This window comes from Telmatherina bonti (genome assembly GCF_933228915.1).
Source record: "Telmatherina bonti genome assembly, chromosome: 14".
In the NCBI taxonomy this organism is placed as follows: domain Eukaryota; kingdom Metazoa; phylum Chordata; class Actinopteri; order Atheriniformes; family Telmatherinidae; genus Telmatherina; species Telmatherina bonti.
The window spans coordinates 6,585,593-6,607,863 of NC_136612.1; the positions used below are offsets into that span (position 1 = coordinate 6,585,593).

Below are 22,271 nucleotides of genomic sequence, written 5' to 3' on the forward strand. Positions count from 1 at the left end.
TGAGAATCTCCCGTTCCACCTCGACATGATGAGAATCTCCTGTTCCACCTCTACATGATGAGAATCTCCTGTTCCACAACATCATTATGAGAATCTACTGTCCCACCTCTACATGATGAGAATCTCCCGTTCCACCTCTACATGATGAGAATCTCCCGTTCCACCTCTACATGATGAGAATCTCCTGTTCCACCTCTACATGATGAGAATCTCCCGTTCCACCTCTACATGATGAGAATCTCCTGTTCCACCTCTACATGATGAGAATCTCCCGTTCCACCACATCATGATGAGAATCTCCCGTTCCACCTCTACATGATGAGAATCTCCTGTTCCACTTCATCATGATGAGAATCTCCCGTTCCACCTCTACATGATGAGAATCTCCCGTTCCACTTCATCATGATGAGAATCTCCCGTTCCACTTCTACATGATGAGAATCTCCTGTTCCACCTCTACATGATGAGAATCTCCCGTTCCACCTCTACATGATGAGAATCTCCTGTTCCACCTCTACATGATGAGAATCTCCCGTTCCACCACATCATGATGAGAATCTCCCGTTCCACCTCTACATGATGAGAATCTCCTGTTCCACTTCATCATGATGAGAATCTCCCGTTCCACCTCTACATGATGAGAATCTCCCGTTCCACTTCATCATGATGAGAATCTCCCGTTCCACTTCTACATGATGAGAATCTCCTGTTCCACCTCTACATGATGAGAATGTCATGTTCCACTTCATCATGATGAGAATGTCCCGTTCCACCACATCATGATGAGAATCTCCCGTTCCACCTCTACATGATGAGAATCTCCCGTTCCACCTCTACATGATGAGAATCTCATGTTCCACTTCATCATGATGAGAATCTCCCGTTCCACCTCTACATGATGAGAATCTCCCGTTCCACCTCTACATGATGAGAATCTCCCGTTCCACCTCTACATGATTAGAATCTCCTGTTCCACTTCATCATGATGAGAATCTCCCGTTCCACCTCTACATGATGAGAATCTCCTGTTCCACTTCATCATGATGAGAATCTCCTGTTCCACCTCTACATGATGAGAATCTCCCGTTCCACCTCTACATGATGAGAATCTCCCGTTCCACCACATCATGATGAGAATCTCCCGTTCCACCTCTACATGATGAGAATCTCCTGTTCCACCTCATCATGATGAGAATCTCCCGTTCCACCTCTACATGATGAGAATCTCATGTTCCACTTCATCATGATGAGAATCTCCCGTTCCACCTCTACATGATGAGAATCTCCCGTTCCACCTCATCATGATGAGAATCTCCCGTTCCACCTCTACATGATGAGAATATCCTGTTCCACCTCATCATGATGAGAATCTCCCGTTCAACCTCATCACCATGAGAATCTCCCGTTCCACCTCTACATGATGAGAATCTCCCGTTCCACCTCTACATGATGAGAATCTCCCGTTCCACCTCATCATGATGAGAATCTTCCGTTCCATCTCTACATGATGAGAATCTCCTGTTCCACAACACCATTATGAGAATCTACTGTCCCACCTCTACATGATGAGAATCTCCCGTTCCACCACATCATGATGAGAATCTCCCGTTCCACCTCTACATGATGAGAATCTCCCGTTCCACCTCTACATGATGAGAATCTCCTGTTCCACCTCTACATGATGAGAATGTCATGTTCCACTTCATCATGATGAGAATGTCCCGTTCCACCACATCATGATGAGAATCTCCCGTTCCACCTCTACATGATGAGAATCTCCTGTTCCACCTCTACATGATGAGAATCTCCTGTTCCACCTCTACATGATGAGAATCTCCTGTTCCACCTCTACATGATGAGAATCTCCCGTTCCACCACATCATGATGAGAATCTCCCGTTCCACCTCTACATGATGAGAATCTCCTGTTCCACTTCATCATGATGAGAATCTCCCGTTCCACCTCTACATGATGAGAATCTCCTGTTCCACTTCATCATGATGAGAATCTCCCGTTCCACCACATCATGATGAGAATCTCATGTTCCACTTCATCATGATGAGAATCTCCCGTTCCACCACATCATGATGAGAATCTCATGTTCCACCACATCATGATGAGAATCTCCCGTTCCGCCTCTACATGATGAGAATCTCCCGTTCCACCTCTACATGATGAGAATCTCCCGTTCCACCTCTACATGATGAGAATCTCCCGTTCCACCTCTACATGATGAGAATCTCCCGTTCCACCTCTACATGATGAGAATCTCCTGTTCCACCTCTACATGATGAGAATCTCATGTTCCACTTCATCATGATGAGAATCTCCCGTTCCACCTCTACATGATGAGAATCTCCCGTTCCACCTCTACATGATGAGAATCTCCCGTTCCACCTCTACATGATGAGAATCTCCCGTTCCACCTCTACATGATGAGAATCTCCCGTTCCACCTCTACATGATGAGAATCTCATGTTCCACTTCATCATGATGAGAATCTCCCGTTCCACCTCTACATGATGAGAATCTCCCGTTCCACCTCTACATGATGAGAATCTCCCGTTCCACCACATCATGATGAGAATCTCCCGTTCCACCTCTACATGATGAGAATCTCCCGTTCCACCTCTACATGATGAGAATCTCCTGTTCCACCTCTACATGATGAGAATGTCATGTTCCACTTCATCATGATGAGAATGTCCCGTTCCACCTCTACATGATGAGAATCTCCCGTTCCACCACATCATGATGAGAATCTACTGTCCCACCTCTACATGATGAGAATCTCCCGTTCCACCACATCATGATGAGAATCTCCCGTTCCACCTCTACATGATGAGAATCTCCTGTTCCACCTCTACATGATGAGAATCTCATGTTCCACTTCATCATGATGAGAATCTCCCGTTCCACCTCTACCTGATGAGAATCTCCCGTTCCACCTCTACATGATGAGAATCTCCTGTTCCACCTCTACATGATGAGAATCTCCCGTTCCACCACATCATGATGAGAATCTCCCGTTCCACCTCTACATGATGAGAATCTCCTGTTCCACTTCATCATGATGAGAATATCCCGTTCCACCTCTACATGATGAGAATCTCCTGTTCCACTTCATCATGATGAGAATCTCCCGTTCCACCTCTACATGATGAGAATCTCCCGTTCCACCTCTACATGATGAGAATCTCCCGTTCCACCTCTACATGATGAGAATCTCCTGTTCCACCTCTACATGATGAGAATCTCCCGTTCCACCTCTACATGATGAGAATCTCCTGTTCCACCTCATCATGATGAGAATCTCCCGTTCCACCTCTACATGATGAGAATCTCCCATTCCACCTCATCATGATGAGAATCTCCCATTCCACCTCTACATGATGAGAATCTCCTGTTCCACCTCATCATGATGAGAATCTCCCGTTCCACCTCTACATGATGAGAATCTCCCGTTCCACCTCTACATGATGAGAATCTCATGTTCCACTTCATCATGATGAGAATCTCCCGTTCCACCTCTACATGATCAGAATCTCCCGTTCCACCTCTACATGATGAGAATCTCCTGTTCCACCTCATCATGAGGAGAATCTCCTGTTCCACCTCTACATAATGAGAATCTCCCGTTCCACCTCTACATGATGAGAATCTCCCGTTCCACCTCTACATGATGAGAATCTCCTGTTCCACCTCTACATGATGAGAATCTCCCGTTCCACCTCTACATGATGAGAATCTCCTGTTCCACCTCTCCATGATGAGAATCTCCCGTTCCACCTCTACATGATGAGAATCTCCCGTTCCACCTCTACATGATGAGAATCTCCCGTTCCACCTCTACATGATGAGAATCTCCCGTTCCACCTCATCATGATGAGAGTTTCTAGTTCCACCAAATCATGATGAGAGTTTCTAGTTCCACCACATCCCGATGAGAATCCTCGTCTCGTGGTTGCAACAACTGCTGAAATATTGAAAGCATATTCTCTGGAATTACATTTCACAATAATTTGTTATTTGACCAAATAAAAAAAGATAGACAAATCCTAATGCATCAATAAACAATCAAACATGTTAGTATCAAATTAATTTATACATTTATTTATATTGTAGCTGCCTCATGTCTTTGTCCAATAGCATTATAAAAAATATTTTAGCACGTAATCTTTGTTTCGCAGTGACCTGTATCACAACAATATCTCTGCCCTTTGTAACAAACCAAACTGAGAAAAATCTGGTAAAAATTGGTGTTATTGCAGTTGGGCCTTCACCTTACAAATAAATGCATTGGAAGCGCATGGAGACCTATCCAAAATGGTGGTGCGATGAAACGTCAGCTCATATAGGCAGCGTGATATTATGCGGCATCTATGTATATATGATGTCTATGGTCTTCACCATGTCTATATGACTACATACTTCCTTGTGATTGGCTGGTTAACAGCATAAACAGGAAGTAAAACAGGAGCTGATGAAGAGGATTGGTTGCGTTTCATGAGTTCATATGTCCAATAAACTAATTTGCAACCTTTTTCGAAATGCAAATTTTGGTTATGTGTTGCTGTCAATTACTGATTAATACACTTCTTTTACTGATGTTGGACGAGCTCATATAATTTCTAAATTGGAGTTCTGAAAATAAGTGGGACTCCAAAATTTCATTTCTATAATTTATGTCTGTTCTACATCTAATGGGCTTCTGAGTTTTAACTTTGTGCAACAATAGTAGTCGTAGTACTTAATAATAGAGCTGTTAGTCTATTTCGGGATTCCTTATTAATTCTGTCTGGACCATGGAGATTTGGAAAGAGTACCTCCAAATGTGAAAATCTTTCCTACATGCATAAAAATACATGTGCAATAACTCGATCCATGTTTATTTAACTTAAATGCACTATCAGCCAACACAAGATGGTCATGATCTCTGGTTCGGAAAAACTCACTTTTCTTCTTCAGATTAGCCCTTCAATTATTTGACTCCAAAATAACTTTGCATGTGTTAGGAATCAAGCAGCAAAACTGAAAAGTTCCTTGTGTTTATCACATAATTCCACTTGTTCCATCTTCTGGATGTATTCAGGATTGTTTTACAGTGAAGGAACTAGAGATGGGTATTTCAAACGTCAGAGCTAGCTAATAGCGCACTTCATTTGTCTCAGAACTCTGACTGGTGGAGAACAGATGACGTCATTATCAGGTAGTTGCCGCTCCAGTTGTGCCAACTTGGAAAAAAATGGACACTTACAAAATAGCCCAAATGTGAGCATCCACAAATGCCCTACAAAAGAAGAAAATCATAAGCCCAATATTAAAATGTGCACCATGCCAAAACCAGCCAATTTATGTGCTATGATTAATAAACCAAACGTATTGAAGGAACTTTTTTCTTCATGAACAAACCGAAGCAACAACTTAATTATCAATTAAACCACTCACTGCAATTTACACTAAAACTTAACAAAGTATATTATAAAGACAGTAATGGACTACAAGCAGTACTGGGAAGAGCCATCTTTGAATCCATAAACTCGGGGTCCTCTGAAACTATGAGGTACCTGCTTAGAATTGCCATTATCGCATTGTCATTTCCAGCAAAAATTTCTTGGAATTCCTAGTTCTGAGGACAAGTGGAATGCATGATAATACCATGTTGCTAAGATGTTAACTAGCTCCAAGTTCTGCTAGCTGAGATCCTGACATGTGAGCTACTACCATGTTGTTTAGATACTAGTTAAGACCATGTTGCTAAGATGTTAGCTAAGATGTTGCTTCGATGTAAGCTAAGTGACCTTGTTTTTTCCAAACAGAACTTATAACTTACAGAGGACCCCAGGATTTCAGATGGCTACTACCACCTCTGGTTCATTGTAGTCTTTAATAAATTTTATTCTGGTTTGTCTGTAAAGTCAATATGTGTAAATAGAGTAAGTTGCATAGAGTTGTTTTTATTGATAATTACACTGATATTGTGTTGTTGTTGTTGTTTTTTTTTCATGAAATGTGAATGGTTTAATAACCATTGGCCTATAAATTGGCTGGTTTTCTAATGGTGCAACGATTTTGTGATTTTCTAGTTTTATTTGGCACAATAATAAACACAAATTACCAATTTTGAAGTCATCTTCTGTTTTCTTTAAAGATGGTTCAACAAGAACACCGAGCAATTTGACGATGATGTTACTCTTTGGTACTTGCTATTATGAGACATGTGAAACGTACTATCATTGACTCTATCAGCTAGCGCTGTTATGCAGTATTGGCTATTAATGTGTTTGCTAACACCACTCTGTTAACTACAGTGTTATCTAACACTGTGCTGGTAATAATCATGCTAACAACTTTAGCAACATCGTATTAGCATGGTGTTAGCTAACACTGAATGCTTGCAAGGCAGAAGACCCCGTTGTTTAAGAAGAAAATTGAAAGGTCAATAGCAGAATTATGCCTCAGACCTGCCGAGTCTGCCAAAAAGAAGAAAATCCATTCTTAAAGAACTGTTTTTAGACATGTAGACTCTATGCTAGCTTCACCCGCAGAGCTTGAACTGGACCAAATTTTAATCTGGTTTCATTCTTTTTGGTGTTTGCTGTCCTTGTCTCAATGTGTTTCTTGTTGTTGTTTTTCCTCCGTTAGCATCAAATCTCACCTCTTTAGCTTTTCTGTTGGCTGGTACACAGTTTGTCCGAGGTTTCGGCTACACCCCAGTATGAATGCGAGTTCAGAGCATGAACCATGTCCCGGTTTACAGTTGACAGTAAACAGTTAGTGTTTAGTTTCTTTGTAACTGGTTAATCATGAGTACTGTAAATAAATATGGATATCTTGCTCATAGTTGACAGAATACATCTACTACAACTACAACAGCTACTACAACTACTACTGCTACAACTACTACTACGACTATTACTACAACTACTACTGCTACAACTGCTACTACAACTACTACTACGACTACTACTACTACTACTACTACAACAGATGTCTTTTTTTTGTGCTTGTGTTGTTCTCAGTCAGTCAGTAAGTCGCTTTGGATAAAAGCGTCTGCTAAATGACTGTAGAATAGAATAGAATAGATAAAATCTCCATCTGATAGCTGTGAACAGGATACATCGATCCACATAAATCAGTATTTTATTAATGGAATTTTCAATTGAATATAAAATGAATGAAATTACAATAGAAATCCATTGTTTGTCAGGATAATGGAAGTTGGACTACGTTACATCTATGGACTCTTTGCAGTAAGTGCAACCCTGCAGAGAAGTGCTGCTGGTCCTTGAGTCTCATATAAAGAACATGAATGTCTGACCAGGACGTCTTATTCACATCTGTCTTTTTTTTTTCTTTTTTTTTTTTTTTTGTAACTGGTACGTTTTTTATTTGGCCACGCTGTAATCTGACGTGTTAATCACTTGCAGGAAACCTGATGCCAGGAGACCAGATCCTGGAGGTCAACGGGGACAGTCTGGTTGGAGTCACCAGTGAAAGGTAATCTGGTTAATGCTGGCTACTCTCGTGTGTGCTTGGATTCTCTGATTGTATAACAGCATCTCTTCATGTCTGGTTGTTTCAGAGCTGTGGATATCTTACGAGCTGCCTCAGCAACCAATCACATGCGCCTTCTGATCGCCAGAGACGAGGAGGCAAAGTAAGAAGAGTATGAGTGAAATAAAGCTCTAAATCCATCTGAAATTGGTCTTTTTAGTGAAGGTATTCAGGGGTTTTAAACATGTAAATAATCTGTTAGCAATAAATTATGCACAGTTTTTAGTAGAATTTCTCCCCAACAAGAATGAATGAAATTCCTCACAGATATCTTAGTTCCAGTTGAATTTATTCAAGCTTTAATTTATTTAACATAACTTGAAAAAAAGAACCAACAAACTAAAAGATATGATGAATCGTCATGTTCCTGCTGTCAGCTCAGCCTGCACAGCAGCCGTGTAGCTTTAGTCACAGTGGAGGATGGTAGCATTACCGTTGGACCAGCTCTTTAATCTGACTGTGACCAGTTTGGGTAAAAACAAGGTCAGTACCAGCTGTCAGCAGCACAGGCATCATCTTTCCTTCAAATCCACTGCATGCAATATTATCCTCCACAAAGGTGGAAGGGAGATTTACATATTTAGAAAAGCAGACTGTTGCACAGGACCACGTTGTCCCTGATATTTCCTAAATTATTCTCCTCACACATCCTCGATTAAGACAGAATGACACAGGCAGGATTTAGACCTCAGCGTTTAGCAAACATGCATGACTTGCCAATGAAGCCAAAGGTAGTTACAGAGACGTTAACCGGTAGAGTTAAAGCATACGGAGGGAAGATTGATGGGTCCACCAGGTTAAAGGCAGTGGTAGTTACAGAGACGTTAACTGGTAGAGTTACAGCATACAGAGGGAGGAAGACCCTAACCCTAAACTTGCTCATGATGGATCAGTCTGAGCTCGTCTTCTTTCCATATTTTCCATCCATGATTTTGTATCACGATCAGTTTAGAAATGACCACATGTCCATCCATGGGGGAGACATTGGAGACGTTACACCATACTAGTTCATTGTGGATCTAATGACACTAAGAATGAGCCAGAAAATAACATCAAATATAAGATATGAGTCACAAATTACCAACCCCGATTTAAAAGTTGCTGTAACTTCCCACCGTGGCCGAGCTGAGCTTTTCTCAGTCATCTCCGCCAACACATCATCATATTTTCCTCTTTTCTTTTGCATAGGAAAGAATTTGCTGAGCTGCTAGAAAAATATGGATCCAACGGCAGCACAGGATCAACGCGCAACTCTCCCATCCAGCAAGGTACACTCCTCCCTGCATAGCACGCATCAAAACAGAACAGACAAAGAGCTTCCTCATCCTGCAGTCTTCCTCCTCTGTTTAATGGAGCATCCGGCCTTCGGGCTGGATGGAGGAAGTCGGCTTTGAAAAATGACTTTGGACGAATGCAGTTGTCCGTCACACGAAGGCAAACATCTGCTGGATGAAAGCAGTCAGCTGCTGCTGATTAGTGAAAACAGACATTAAATACTTTAGTGCTCTTGCATGCTCAGTTGCCTTCATCATCGTCATGATTGTTGATGGCAGGTACCACCGTGAGATCGGAGGGTTTTGGTTGCGACGGTGTTTGTATATTTTGATATCAGCGTTGATTTGAAGATTTAAACTCTAAATTCAGCAGCATGGTGCATGTGTTGACACCAGAACCATTCTTTGCTTTTAGATCCTGTTTTCAGCTGAAATGCAGCTTGTATTGTACAATCTAGCACAGATTTACCTTGGATTTGGAGAACAGGGAAGAAGCAGATGTCTGCTCAGAGCAGAGGATTAAAAAAAGTCCCGGGGGTATTTTTGGTGGCTCTGCAGTCGGTCGGTCAGCATATTAGGTATTATTCTGCGCTTAGAGTCGCTCAGGCTTAGGAAACCCTGGACAGAGCTGATGTATTCATCCGCTCGCTGACGGGAACTCGTGTTAAGCATGTTAGAAATGACATGTTTTAAGCTCGTGCCATCAATCATTCATGCACAAATATGTCTGCGGTGGTCTTTCAGCAACACATCGCAGGCAGAAAAAATAACGCGTTTTTCCCCTGAAGGAGGCCGCTACCTGGATAGCACATCATCCGGCTCCTCATCCCGATCCCAGAGTCCGCTGTTGCTGAGCCCCGCCAGCTCCCAGAACATGTACAACAATGGCGGGCCCATGATGCGCTCCCTCAGGTAAGACTTCGGTCACTCCAACTTCAGCCAGGCTGCTGCAGATTCCTGTCTGGGTTTCTTTAGGCAGTCTGCTCTTCACACTCACACCAAGAATTTAAAGTTCCCTCTGCTTCGTTCCAGCTGTTAATGTCTGGTAAAAGCTGCACGGTGGCGTGGTGGTTAGCGCGGTGGTGTGGTGGTTAGCTTACCACCACGCCACCATGCTAACCACCACACCACCGCGCTAACCACCACGCCACTGTGCTAACCACCATGCCACCGCGCTAACCACCACGCCACCATGCTAACCACCACGCTAACCACCACGCCACCATGCTAACCACCACGCCACCGTGCTAACCACCATGCCACCGCGCTAACCACCACGCCACCATGCTAACCACCACGCCACCATGCTAACCACCACGCCACCGTGCTAACCACCATGCCACCGCGCTAACCACCACGCCACCATGCTAACCACCACGCCACCATGCTAACCACCACGCCACCGTGCTAACCACCATGCCACCGCGCTAACCACCACGCCACCATGCTAACCACCACGCCACCATGCTAACCACCACGCCACCATGCTAACCACCACGCCACCGTGCTAACCACCATACCACCACGCTAACCACCACGCCACCATGCTAACTTACTGACTTGACAAATGTGTTTTTTCTGTATTACAAAAAAACCAAACATTTCAGTCAGTGGCCCAGGAACATGAGCATGAACCTTTACCAGGACCTAGTCGTCAGAATGAAGCTAATATCTCCCAGCAGACTTCACAACGTAATCTGTGGGTTCAGGAGAGGATATTAGAAACACTTGTATGTGGCGCAGGACATTGGCATCTCTTTAAAAACATTGTCTGCCTGTTTCCAGCCACCCAGGAGAAGGAGTAATTCAACTCATCACTGTGGCGCGGTCCAGTAGTTTAGGAATCACCATCGGAGGAGGCTCCAACCGGCCGGATGGGCCTGCCGTCTTCATCCAGGAGGTCCTGTCTGGAGGAGACTGTCACAGGGTAAGAACAGCATAGCAGCATGAAATACACAGCGAAGAGGAAGATGTTGAAGGAAAGATGAAGGATGTGGTGAACAGATGTGAATGCATTCGTTTGTAGACACAGAAACCAGGAAGAACCTTTAGGTTAAACCAGTGTTGCAGCAGCTGGTGTTTACTGGGAGCAGACAAACCGTCTCCAGCCTGGCAGGTTGGAGAGGAAGCTGACACGCTCTGTTCGCTGCGTCCCACGAGTCCTGGCTGGACGGCCATGACACATGACTGAGATGGATGCACTGAGACAATACTCATAGGAGAGGGGGAAGCAGAGGTGTATATGCAGACCTCTGCAGCTTTGGCCTCAGATTAGTTTTAAATAGTGCTGAGTCATGATCAGGTCAAAGGCTGCTGATTCTGTTCTTCTGACTGGTACATGCCTACAGGAAGTCACCTGCATGTCCACAGTGGCTGGATGCATGGATGCACACAAACATGCAAATGAAGTGAAAATAATGCAAACTAATAACTGTCTGACTGTAAATCAAAGCCAAAGAGTTTTTCTTTGAATGAACTTTATTAGTCAGATTAACTGCAGGTAAACGCTCCATCTGCAGTATCCTACAGATCACAGAGGTACAACATAAAAACAAATGTTTGATGCTTTTATTTGCAGAGACGAGGCTGCTCTCCCTGCTCGGCCCCCCCGACCCCCCTCACCATGTTGCCTGTTTCTGTTGAGCACTGCAGTGCAACACGGGTTCTGACTTTTTACATGACTGTCATACGGGACTCATTCGGCTGCAGGTTAGGGCGCTTTCACACCACCGGGGTTCAGGGAACTTTGTTTGATGGGGTGGAGACTGCTGAGAAATGTTGCACCTTGGTTTGGTTTGCTTGTCGAACCTCTTGGTCGTCACAAGAAGAACAGGAGCCCTCTCACTGATTGGCCAGGACCAAAAACGCTATTGTTCCCCTTCAGGTGTTAAAACCTGATCTACACCAGTAAAGTCCGGTTTTCATCGGGACCAGAGATTGTCCCTTTGGTCCGAACCAGGAGACCTCCGGTTTCCATCGGGACCAGAGTTCCTGGACTGTAAGATCTACATCCTACCAGGACTGTGAGATCTACATCCTACCAGGACTGTGAAATCTACATCCTACCTGGACCGTGAGATCTACATCCTACCAGGACTGTGAAATCTACATCCTACCTGGACCGTGAGATCTACATCCTACCAGGACCGTGAGATCTACATCCTACCAGGACTGTGAGATCTACATCCTACCAGGACCGTGAGATCTACATCCTACCAGGACTGTGAGATCTACATCCAACCAGGAGTGTGAGGTCTACATCCTACCAGGACTGTGAGATCTACATCCTACCAGGACCGTGAGATCTACATCCTTCCAGGACTGTGAGATCTACATCCTATCAGGACTGTGAGATCTACACCCTACCAGGACTGTGAGATCTACATCCTATCAGGACTGTGAGATCTACATCCTATCAGGACTGTGAGATCTACACCCTACCAGGACTGTGAGATCTACATCCTATCAGGACTGTAAGATCTACATCCTACCAGGACTGTGAGATCTACATCCTACCAGGACTGTGAAATCTACATCCTACCTGGACCGTGAGATCTACATCCTACCAGGACCGTGAGATCTACATCCTACCAGGACTGTGAGATCTACATCCTACCAGGACCGTGAGATCTACATCCTACCAGGACTGTGAGATCTACATCCAACCAGGAGTGTGAGGTCTACATCCTACCAGGACTGTGAGATCTACATCCTACCAGGACCGTGAGATCTACATCCTTCCAGGACTGTGAGATCTACATCCTATCAGGACTGTGAGATCTACACCCTACCAGGACTGTGAGATCTACATCCTATCAGGACTGTGAGATATACATCCTACCAGGACTGTGAGATCTACATCCTACCTGGACCGTGAGATCTACATCCTACCAGGACCGTGAGATCTACATCCTTCCAGGACTGTGAGATCTACATCCTATCAGGACTGTGAGATCTACACCCTACCAGGAGTGTGAGATTTACATCCTACCAGGGGTGTGAGATCTACATCCTACCAGGAGTGTGAGATTTACATCCTACCAGGACTGTGAGATCTACATCCTACCAGGACTGTGAGATCTACATCCTACCAGGACCGTAAGATATACATCCTACCAGGACTGTGAGATCTACATCCTACCAGGACTGTGAGATATACATCCTACCAGGGGTGTGAGATCTACATCCTACCAGGAGAGTGAGATTTACATCCTAACAGGAGTGTGAGATCTACATCCAACCAGGAGAGAGATCTACATCCTACCAGGACTGTGAGATCTACATCCTACCAGGACCGTGAGATCTACATCCTACCAGGACTGTGAGATCTACATCCTACCAGGACCGTGAGATCTACATCCTACCAGGACTGTGAGATCTACATCCAACCAGGAGTGTGAGGTCTACATCCTACCAGGACTGTGAGATCTACATCCAACCAGGAGAGTGAGATCTACATCCTACCAGGACTGTGAGATCTACATCCAACCAGGAGAGTGAGATCTACATCCTACCAGGACCGTGAGATCTACATCCTACCAGGACTGTGAGATCTACATCCAACCAGGAGAGTGAGATCTACATCCTACCAGGACCGTGAGATCTACGTCCTACCAGGACCGTAAGATCTACATCCTACCAGGACTGTGAGATCTACGTCCTACCAGGACTGTGAGATCTATATCCTACCAGGACCGTGAGATCTATGTCCTACCAGGACCGTAAGATCTACATCCTACCAGGAGTGTGAGATTTACATCCTACCAGGAGTGTGAGATCTACATCCTACCAGGAGAGTGAGATCTACGTCCTACCAGGACTGTGAGATCTACATCCAACCAGGAGAGTGAGATCTACATCCTACCAGGACTGTGAGATCTACATCCTACCAGGACTGTGAGATCTACATCCTACCAGGACCGTGAGATCTACATCCTACCAGGACTGTGAGATCTACATCCAACCAGGAGAGTGAGATCTACATCCTACCAGGACTGTGAGATCTACATCCTACCAGGACTGTGAGATCTACATCCTACCAGGACTGTGAGATCTACATCCTACCAGGACCGTGAGATCTACATCCTACCTGGACTGTGAGATCTACATCCTACCAGGACTGTGAGATCTACATCCGACCAGGACCGTGAGATTTACATCCTACCAGGACTGTGAGATCTACATCCTACCTGGACCGTGAGATCTACATCCTACCAGGACTGTGAGATCTACATCCTACCAGGACTGTGAGATCTACATCCTACCAGGAGAGTGAGATCTACATCCTACCAGGACCGTGAGATCTACATCCTACCAGGACTGTGAGATCTACATCCAACGAGGAGAGTGAGATCTACATCCTACCAGGGGTGTGAGATCAACATCCTACCAGGACCGTGAGATCTCTCCAGACAGTAAAGGTCTTGTCTCTTGTCCTGTTTTCCTGTCTTTCTCAGATAACTTCTCCTTGGTTTTTATGGTGAATCAGTCACGGTGATGTTCGTTCAAGATCAGACAGTGATACTGCAGCGATTAACCTGATAAAGGAGAATGTAGTTAAATAACAATTCATATATGTGGCTGAATGAGGCAGCTTCCAATCCCACCCTGACCCACTCCCACTCTGTTGTAAAAGGATTAAACTATGAACAACCCTCAGACGTTGTAAGGCTGAAACTCTAAAGACACATGAATATTTACAGAACAATTCATAACAATCCCAGAAATGTGCAGAAGAAATAGCAGATAAAAAGTTATAAGATCATTAAGTTATTACAATTTTAAGAAGAAATTAAATTAATCCCTTAAAATAATTAAATGTAAAAAAAGCCGAATTCAAAATTAATATGATTTGTAAAATACTAAAAGTGAATTAAAATTAACTCAAAACACAGTAAGATGGATGTGATTTACGTCTTTGGCAGGCCACAAATCATGCAAGTAAACAAAAGTAAGACGAGAATAATCTGGTTGGTGTCATCCCAGCTTGGTGGGACCTCCTAGCACTCCTGCAATGTGTTAATGGAGAATTAAGCTGCCTGAGTCCCGTCGGGCCTAATTAGCTGAATTAAACACAGATGAAGTAGTACTCCCAGTAGTAGTACTGATAATTTTCCCAGTGATAGTAGTACTGGTTCTCCCAGTAGTAGTGTTGTAGTAGTGATAGTGTAATATTAGTCTGGAGTAGTAGTGCAGAAGTAGTAGTGTAGTATTAGTGACATAGTAGTAATAGTGTAGTATACGTGTAGAAGTAGCATGGTGGTAATAGTATTGTAGAAGTAGTATGGCAGTAGTAGTCCAGTAGAGCTCATGTATGGAAGTTGGTCCATACATTTATCAGCATGTTTATTTCTTCTAGAACAATAAGATAGAAAACCCAATGTGTAGAAATAAAAGTTCTTTATGTTGTTTCATACTACTACATCAGGTTCACCTGTCGTGGTGAAGAAGAAGCTGAGCCAGAAGGCGAAGCTCTCGATTTACCAGTCGATCTACGTTCCTACCCTCACCTATGGTCATGAGCTGTGGGTCGTGACCGAAAGAAGGAGATCTCGTATACAGGCGGCTGAAATGAGTGTCCTCCGCAGGGTGGCCGGGCTCTCCCTTAGAGATAGGGTGAAGAGCTCGGTCATCCGGGAGGAGATCAGAGTAGAGCCGCTGCTCCTCCACATCGAGAGGAACCAGGTGAGGTGGCTCGGGCATCTGGTCAGGATGCCTCCTGGACCTCCCTGGTGAGGTGTTCCAGGCACGTCCCTCTGGGAGGAGACCCGGGGAAGACCCAGGACACGCCGGAGGGATTATATCTCTCGGCTGGCCTGGGAACGCCTCGGGATCCCCCCGCAGAGTTGGCAAATGTGGCTGGGGAGAGGGAAGTCTGGGCTTCTCTGCTGCAGTTATTTCACATGCATAACAACAAAAACTCTAGTTGTACATGGTGGTACAGGTAGTACAGGGGGTACAGTTGGTGCAAGGAGTGCAGATGGTGCAGGTGATGCAGTTGGTACAGGTAGTGCAGGCAGTGCACCAAGACCTGAGCTGGAACCTGGTGATTGGGACTAAACCGGAACCTGAGATGGAACCTGGTGATTGGGACTAAACCGGGACCTGAGCTGGAATCTGGTGATTGGGACTAAACCGGAACCTGAGATGGAACCTGGTGATTGGGACTAAACCGAGATCTGAGCTGGATCGTGGTGATTGGGACTAAACCGGGACCTGAGCTGGAACCTGGTGATTGGGACTAAACCGGGACCTGAGCTGGAACCTGGTGATTGGGACTAAACTGGAACCTGAAATGGAACCTGGTTATTGGGACTAAACCGAGATCTGAGCTGGAACCTGGTGATTGGGACTAAACCGGGACCTGAGCTGGAACCTGGTGATTGGGACTAAACCGGAACCTGAAATGGAACCTGGTTATTGGGACTAAACCGAGACCTGAAATGGAACCTGGTGATTGGGACTAAACCGGGACCTGAAATTGAACCTGGTTATTGGGACTAAACCGGGACCTGAGCTGGAACCTGGTGATTGGGACTAAACCGGGACCTGAGCTGGAATCTGGTGATTGGGACTAAACCGGGACCTGAGCTGGAATCTGGTGATTGGGACTAAACCGGAACCTGAGATGGAACCTGGTGATTGGGACTAAACCGGGACCTGAGCTGGAATCTGGTGATTGGGACTAAACCGGAACCTGAGATGGAACCTGGTGATTGGGACTAAACCGGGACCTGAGCTGGAACCTGGTGATTGGGACTAAACCGGAACCTGAGATGGAACCTGGTGATTAGGACTAAACCGAGATCTGAGCTGGATCGTGGTGATTGGGACTAAACCGGGACCTGAGCTGGAACCTGGTGATTGGGACTAAACCGGGACCTGAGCTGGAACCTGGTGATTGGGACTAAACCGGAACCTGAAATGGAACCTGGTTATTGGGACTAAACCGAGATCTGAGCTGGAACCTGGTGATTGGGACTAAACCGGGACCTGAGCTGGAACCTGGTGATTGGGACTAAACCGGAACCTGAAATGGAACATGGTTATTGGGAATAAACCGAGACCTGAAATGGAACCTGGTGATTGGGACTAAACCGGGACCTGAAATTGAACCTGGTGATTGGGACTAAACCGGGACCTGAGCTGGAACCTGGTGATTGGGACTAAACCGGGACCTGAGCTGGAATCTGGTGATTGGGACTAAACCGGAACCTGAGATGGAACCTGGTGATTGGGACTAAACCGGAACCTGAAATGGAACCTGGTTATTGGGACTAAACCGAGATCTGAGCTGGAACCTGGTGATTGGGACTAAACCGAGACCTGAAATGGAACCTGGTGATTGGGACTAAACCGGGACCTGAGCTGGAATCTGGTGATTTGGACTAAACCGGGACCTGAGCTGGAACCTGTTGATTGGGACTAAACCGGGACCGGAGCTGGAACCTGGTGATTGGGACTAAACCGGGACCTGAAATGGAACCTGGTGATTGGGACTAAACCGGGACCTGAAATTGAACCTGGTGATTGGGACTAAACCGGGACCTGAGCTGGAACCTGTTGATTTGGACTAAACCGGGACCTGAAATGGAACCTGGTGATTGGGACTAAACCGAGACCTGAAATGGAACCTGGTGATTGGGACTAAACCGGGACCTGAGCTGGAACCTGTTGATTTGGACTAAACCGGGACCTGAGCTTGAACCTGGTGATTGGGACTAAACTGGGACCTGAAATGGAACCTGGTGATTGGGATTAAACCGGGACCTGAGCTGGAACCTGGTGATTGGGACTAAACTGGGACCTGAAATGGAACCTGGTGATTGGGACTAAACCGAGACCTGAAATGGAACCTGGTGATTGGGACTAAACCGGGACCTGAAATTGAACCTGGTGATTGGGACTAAACCGGGACCTGAAATTGAACCTGGTGATTGGGATTAAACCGGGACCTGAGCTGGAACCTGGTGATTGGGACTAAACCGGGACCTGAAATGGAACCTGGTGATTGGGACTAAACCGAGACCTGAAATGGAACCTGGTGATTGGGACTAAACCGGGACCTGAAATTGAACCTGGTTATTGGGACTAAACCGGGACCTGAGCTGGAACCTGGTGATTGGGACTAAACCGGGACCTGAGCTGGAATCTGGTGATTGGGACTAAACCGGAACCTGAGATGGAACCTGGTGATTGGGACTAAACCGGAACCTGAAATGGAACCTGGTTATTGGGACTAAACCGAGACCTGAAATGGAACCTGTTGATTGGGACTAAACCGGGACCTGAAATGGAACCTGGTGATTGGGACTAAACCGAGACCTGAAATGGAACCTGGTGATTGGGACTAAACCGGGACCTGAGCTGGAACCTGTTGATTTGGACTAAACCGGGACCTGAGCTTGAACCTGGTGATTGGGACTAAACTGGGACCTGAAATGGAACCTGGTGATTGGGATTAAACCGGGACCTGAGCTGGAACCTGGTGATTGGGACTAAACTGGGACCTGAAATGGAACCTGGTGATTGGGACTAAACCGAGACCTGAAATGGAACCTGGTGATTGGGACTAAACCGGGACCTGAAATTGAACCTGGTGATTGGGACTAAACCGGGACCTGAAATTGAACCTGGTGATTGGGATTAAACCGGGACCTGAGCTGGAACCTGGTGATTGGGACTAAACCGGGACCTGAAATGGAACCTGGTGATTGGGACTAAACCGAGACCTGAAATGGAACCTGGTGATTGGGACTAAACCGGGACCTGAAATTGAACCTGGTTATTGGGACTAAACCGGGACCTGAAATGGAACCTGGTGATTGGGATTAAACCGGGACCTGAGCTGGAACCTGGTGATTGGGACTAAACTGGGACCTGAAATGGAACCTGGTGATTTGGACTAAACCGGGATCTGAGCTGGAACCTGGTGATTGGGACTAAACTGGGACCTGAAATGGAACCTGGTGATTGGGACTAAACTGGGACCTGAAATGGAACCTGGTGATTGGGATTAAACCGGGATCTGAGCTGGAACCTGGTGATTGGGACTAAACTGGGACCTGAAATGGAACCTGGTGATTGGGACTAAACTGGGACCTGAAATGGAACCTGGTGATTGGGATTAAACCGGGACCTGAGCTGGAACCTGGTGATTGGGACTAAACCGGGACCTGAGCTGGAACCTGGTGATTGGGACTAAACTGGGACCTGAAATGGAACCTGTTGATTTGGACTAAACCGGGATCTGAGCTGGAACCTGGTGATTGGGACTAAACTGGGACCTGAAATGGAACCTGGTGATTGGGACTAAACTGGGACCTGAGCTGGAATCTGGTGATTGGGACTAAACTGGGACCTGAAATGGAACCTGTTGATTTGGACTAAACCGGGATCTGAGCTGGAACCTGGTGATTGGGACTAAACTGGGACCTGAAATGGAACCTGGTGATTGGGACTAAACTGGGACCTGAAATGGAACCTGGTGATTGGGATTAAACCGGGACCTGAGCTGGAACCTGGTGATTGGGACTAAACCGGGACCTGAGCTGGAACCTGGTGATTGGGACTAAACAGAGACCTGAGCTGGAACCTGGTCCCATACTAATAAGTAGACAGTTGCAGACGGAAACTCTGCCAGATGAGTCTCCAGTTCACTCGGCAGGATCAGAGGAAACATGACGACATGGATCCATGCTGCCGTCAGGATCAACAGGAGCTTCTTTCACCACCGTCGCTCCATGTGCACAGCGGCCACGTTTACATGAGTTTAATTACTCTTTCCTTTGGAATAGAAGTTGAATCTGCCTTAAAGAGATAAGAAATTACCATCTAAACACCTCATGACAATTGCAGATCACATTTAATTCCAAAGGATTGTTTTATTTCCTTTTCCAGTCTGAACCAATTTCTCGGTCATGTAGCGGTATTTACGATGTTTCTGCACATGCTCGTTGTCTTCCCCCTCCCGTCTACGGTACTTCATCTTCTTTCTTTCTCCTCTTCCTCAGCTGCCAAAACAGCAATGTTTGCATCAAGCTGCTACTTATAATTTATAATTGAACTCAAAGTGAGAATGGTTCTTATCTCATGGTTTTCCATGTTGCGGCTAAAAGGAAGCAGGAAGTGCAGTTTGTTTATTTCCTGTATGCGTAAGCACGTCTTATCCGTCCAATCAGAACCCTTCCCATCAACCGATCTCAGGCAGAATTAAACAAGCCGAATAAATGTTTTCTTGTAAAAATCAAATGCAGAAGTCGTATCTCCATGGAAACATCCAGAATACTACTTTCATCTGGGATGATTTAATTCAGAATAATTAATTCCAGAATAAAAAACATCCTGTAACCGTAGCATCTTCTGATGGATACTCCCAGCAGGATAATGCACCATCTCTTCTTCCTCATCATCTCAGCAGCAAGATGTTTCTTAGTTTCTGCAGCTTATCATCATGTAAAACTGACGGTGAAGTCTTCCAGCCAGTAATGCACACCCTTCTGATCTGCATTTCTTCCCCTTCCCTTCCTGCTAATCCCATCTTCCTCGCCTCTCTTCTTCCCACTCTCAGCGGCATGTAGGCGAGGAGGAAAGGAAGGGGGTGGACACAGCGCATGTGTTTACTGTACATGCTTGGGGGAAGTTCTTCCTCTGAAAATAATTGCAGCACATTTCCTAGAATAAGAACCTTTACCAGAAGCTTTACATCATGAGAAGAGGAAAGCATTGTGTTAGTCTTGTAGGGAATATCTGGACTTTGGTATCTCATGTGTTCACAGGAATAATCGCTGCTGTTTTACTTTCAGTAAAATACATAAGAAAGTTTCATGAGTAATTTGACATGTTACATTTCAATAACATGTTTAATAAACGTGTTTTAATGTGGCACGTGTTAGTTTGTTCTCTCTAGAACAATAAGAAGTGGATCTTTCACATGAAACCACGGTCAGAAGTTCTCTTTAAACACTGAGCCTGGTTTTGTTTGCTGTCTGAAGAGCATCCTGAAAGCGAGACCATCCGGACCACACCTACCTTCAGTCCATACCTTCGTATTAAAGACCATCATAAAATATAAAGACTTACGTTAATTCACACGTGTAAAACTATGTTAACTGTAAAGACGTAAGAGGTTACGACGATGCGTATGGCGTGGAAGGCAAGCTTGTATGACCAGATAACTCACATGATATCTCAGTGACATCATATCAACCCTTTAAGGTCCCGCTCTCCCATCTGGTAACTTTGCAGTGACTTTGATGAATTTCTTTAAAACACTGTGGAAATAAAGCTGCCTGAGCATCTCTACCGGGGCGTTAGGGTAGAAAACCAAACTGTTTGTTATAACACTACTGTTTATTATTAACCACTTTATTTTTAATATTGCAACAATTTACTGAAGAACATTTATTCTGTTTATTTTTGTCCAAAACAAACAGAAAAACACAGAGAAACATTTTTCTCTGGTATTTTTGTCAGTGTGAACGTTAAAGGATTAATGCATGTAGGCAAATTATCGTGTCATGCCATCATGTCATGTCATCAGTGTTCATCCATCATTTCCACACATGACATGTTGGTCCTTTAATCATCTCATTTAATTAGAAATCATGTTGATTCGATCATCTGTTTAACATTTAGGTCTGGATCTACTAAAGGTATGGTGCACTAAAACGTGCAAATCCACTGCACATGCAAAAAACTGATTTACAAACATCTTTCAAAGGTAGAAAACAGCATGTCTGCCTCCAGTCTGCCACAATGAATATGCAATATGGGACGTTCACATGTTATTCTGCGTCTGTTGGCAGGAGAACATGTAAATATATTAATGCAGCAGCTGCAATGTGATCTATCAAAGCTGAGATCAATGTTGCTGATAGAAACTGCATCTATATTTACCAGGTTTCAGAAGGAAGTGCAGACAGGCTGTGTGTCATTGTGCACATGGCTGCAGTTAGAGGCGTGGAAACAAAGCGAGGAGACGCGTTTTTCACCCTCGTGGGAATATTTCTGGAATGACCGAGGAAACAATCATCAGAACATGTGGATTATCCAGCATGTTGGAGGAACTCAGGATGGATGTGGAGAGGAGTCACACATACCTGCAGATGACAGATGTTGCGTGTCACAGCTGGGATCCAGATGTTCTGTCCAAGTCCTAAATGTCATGTCGCCAGATGGACACTGTTATTAGGTTTCTACGCACTCTGCAGTCATTAACTGAGACCAAACACATTGTTTTTAGTTGTTTTTTTGTAGTAGCTTCATTTCTAAGAGATTTTTCTTTTGTTCACCTTCTGATTTTGTTCACCTACGTCTTTTTACTTCATCCACGCTTCACATCGTTTTACCGACATCGTTTTAATAAATCTGCTTCCAAACAGCGTTTATCTGTGTGTCAGTCAGATCTCTGTGCTGTCAGTCATGTTTTGTTTCCAAACA

At 44.9% G+C, this 22,271-nt stretch overlaps 1 protein-coding gene across 1 annotated transcript in view; it reads left to right on the plus strand.

Annotated features, from left to right (window-relative positions):
* Positions 1-22,271, plus strand: part of LOC306765243 (syntaxin-binding protein 4) — a gene marked incomplete at both ends in the record, with an annotated part of 222,431 nt that overhangs the window by 170,465 nt on the left and 29,695 nt on the right. The window contains 5 exons of the mRNA XM_079252645.1: positions 7,431-7,500; positions 7,586-7,660; positions 8,746-8,825; positions 9,620-9,743; positions 10,617-10,758. Of these exons, the coding sequence (XP_079108771.1) occupies positions 7,431-7,500; positions 7,586-7,660; positions 8,746-8,825; positions 9,620-9,743; positions 10,617-10,758 (491 nt within the window). The remainder of the gene's footprint in view (positions 1-7,430; positions 7,501-7,585; positions 7,661-8,745; positions 8,826-9,619; positions 9,744-10,616; positions 10,759-22,271) is intronic.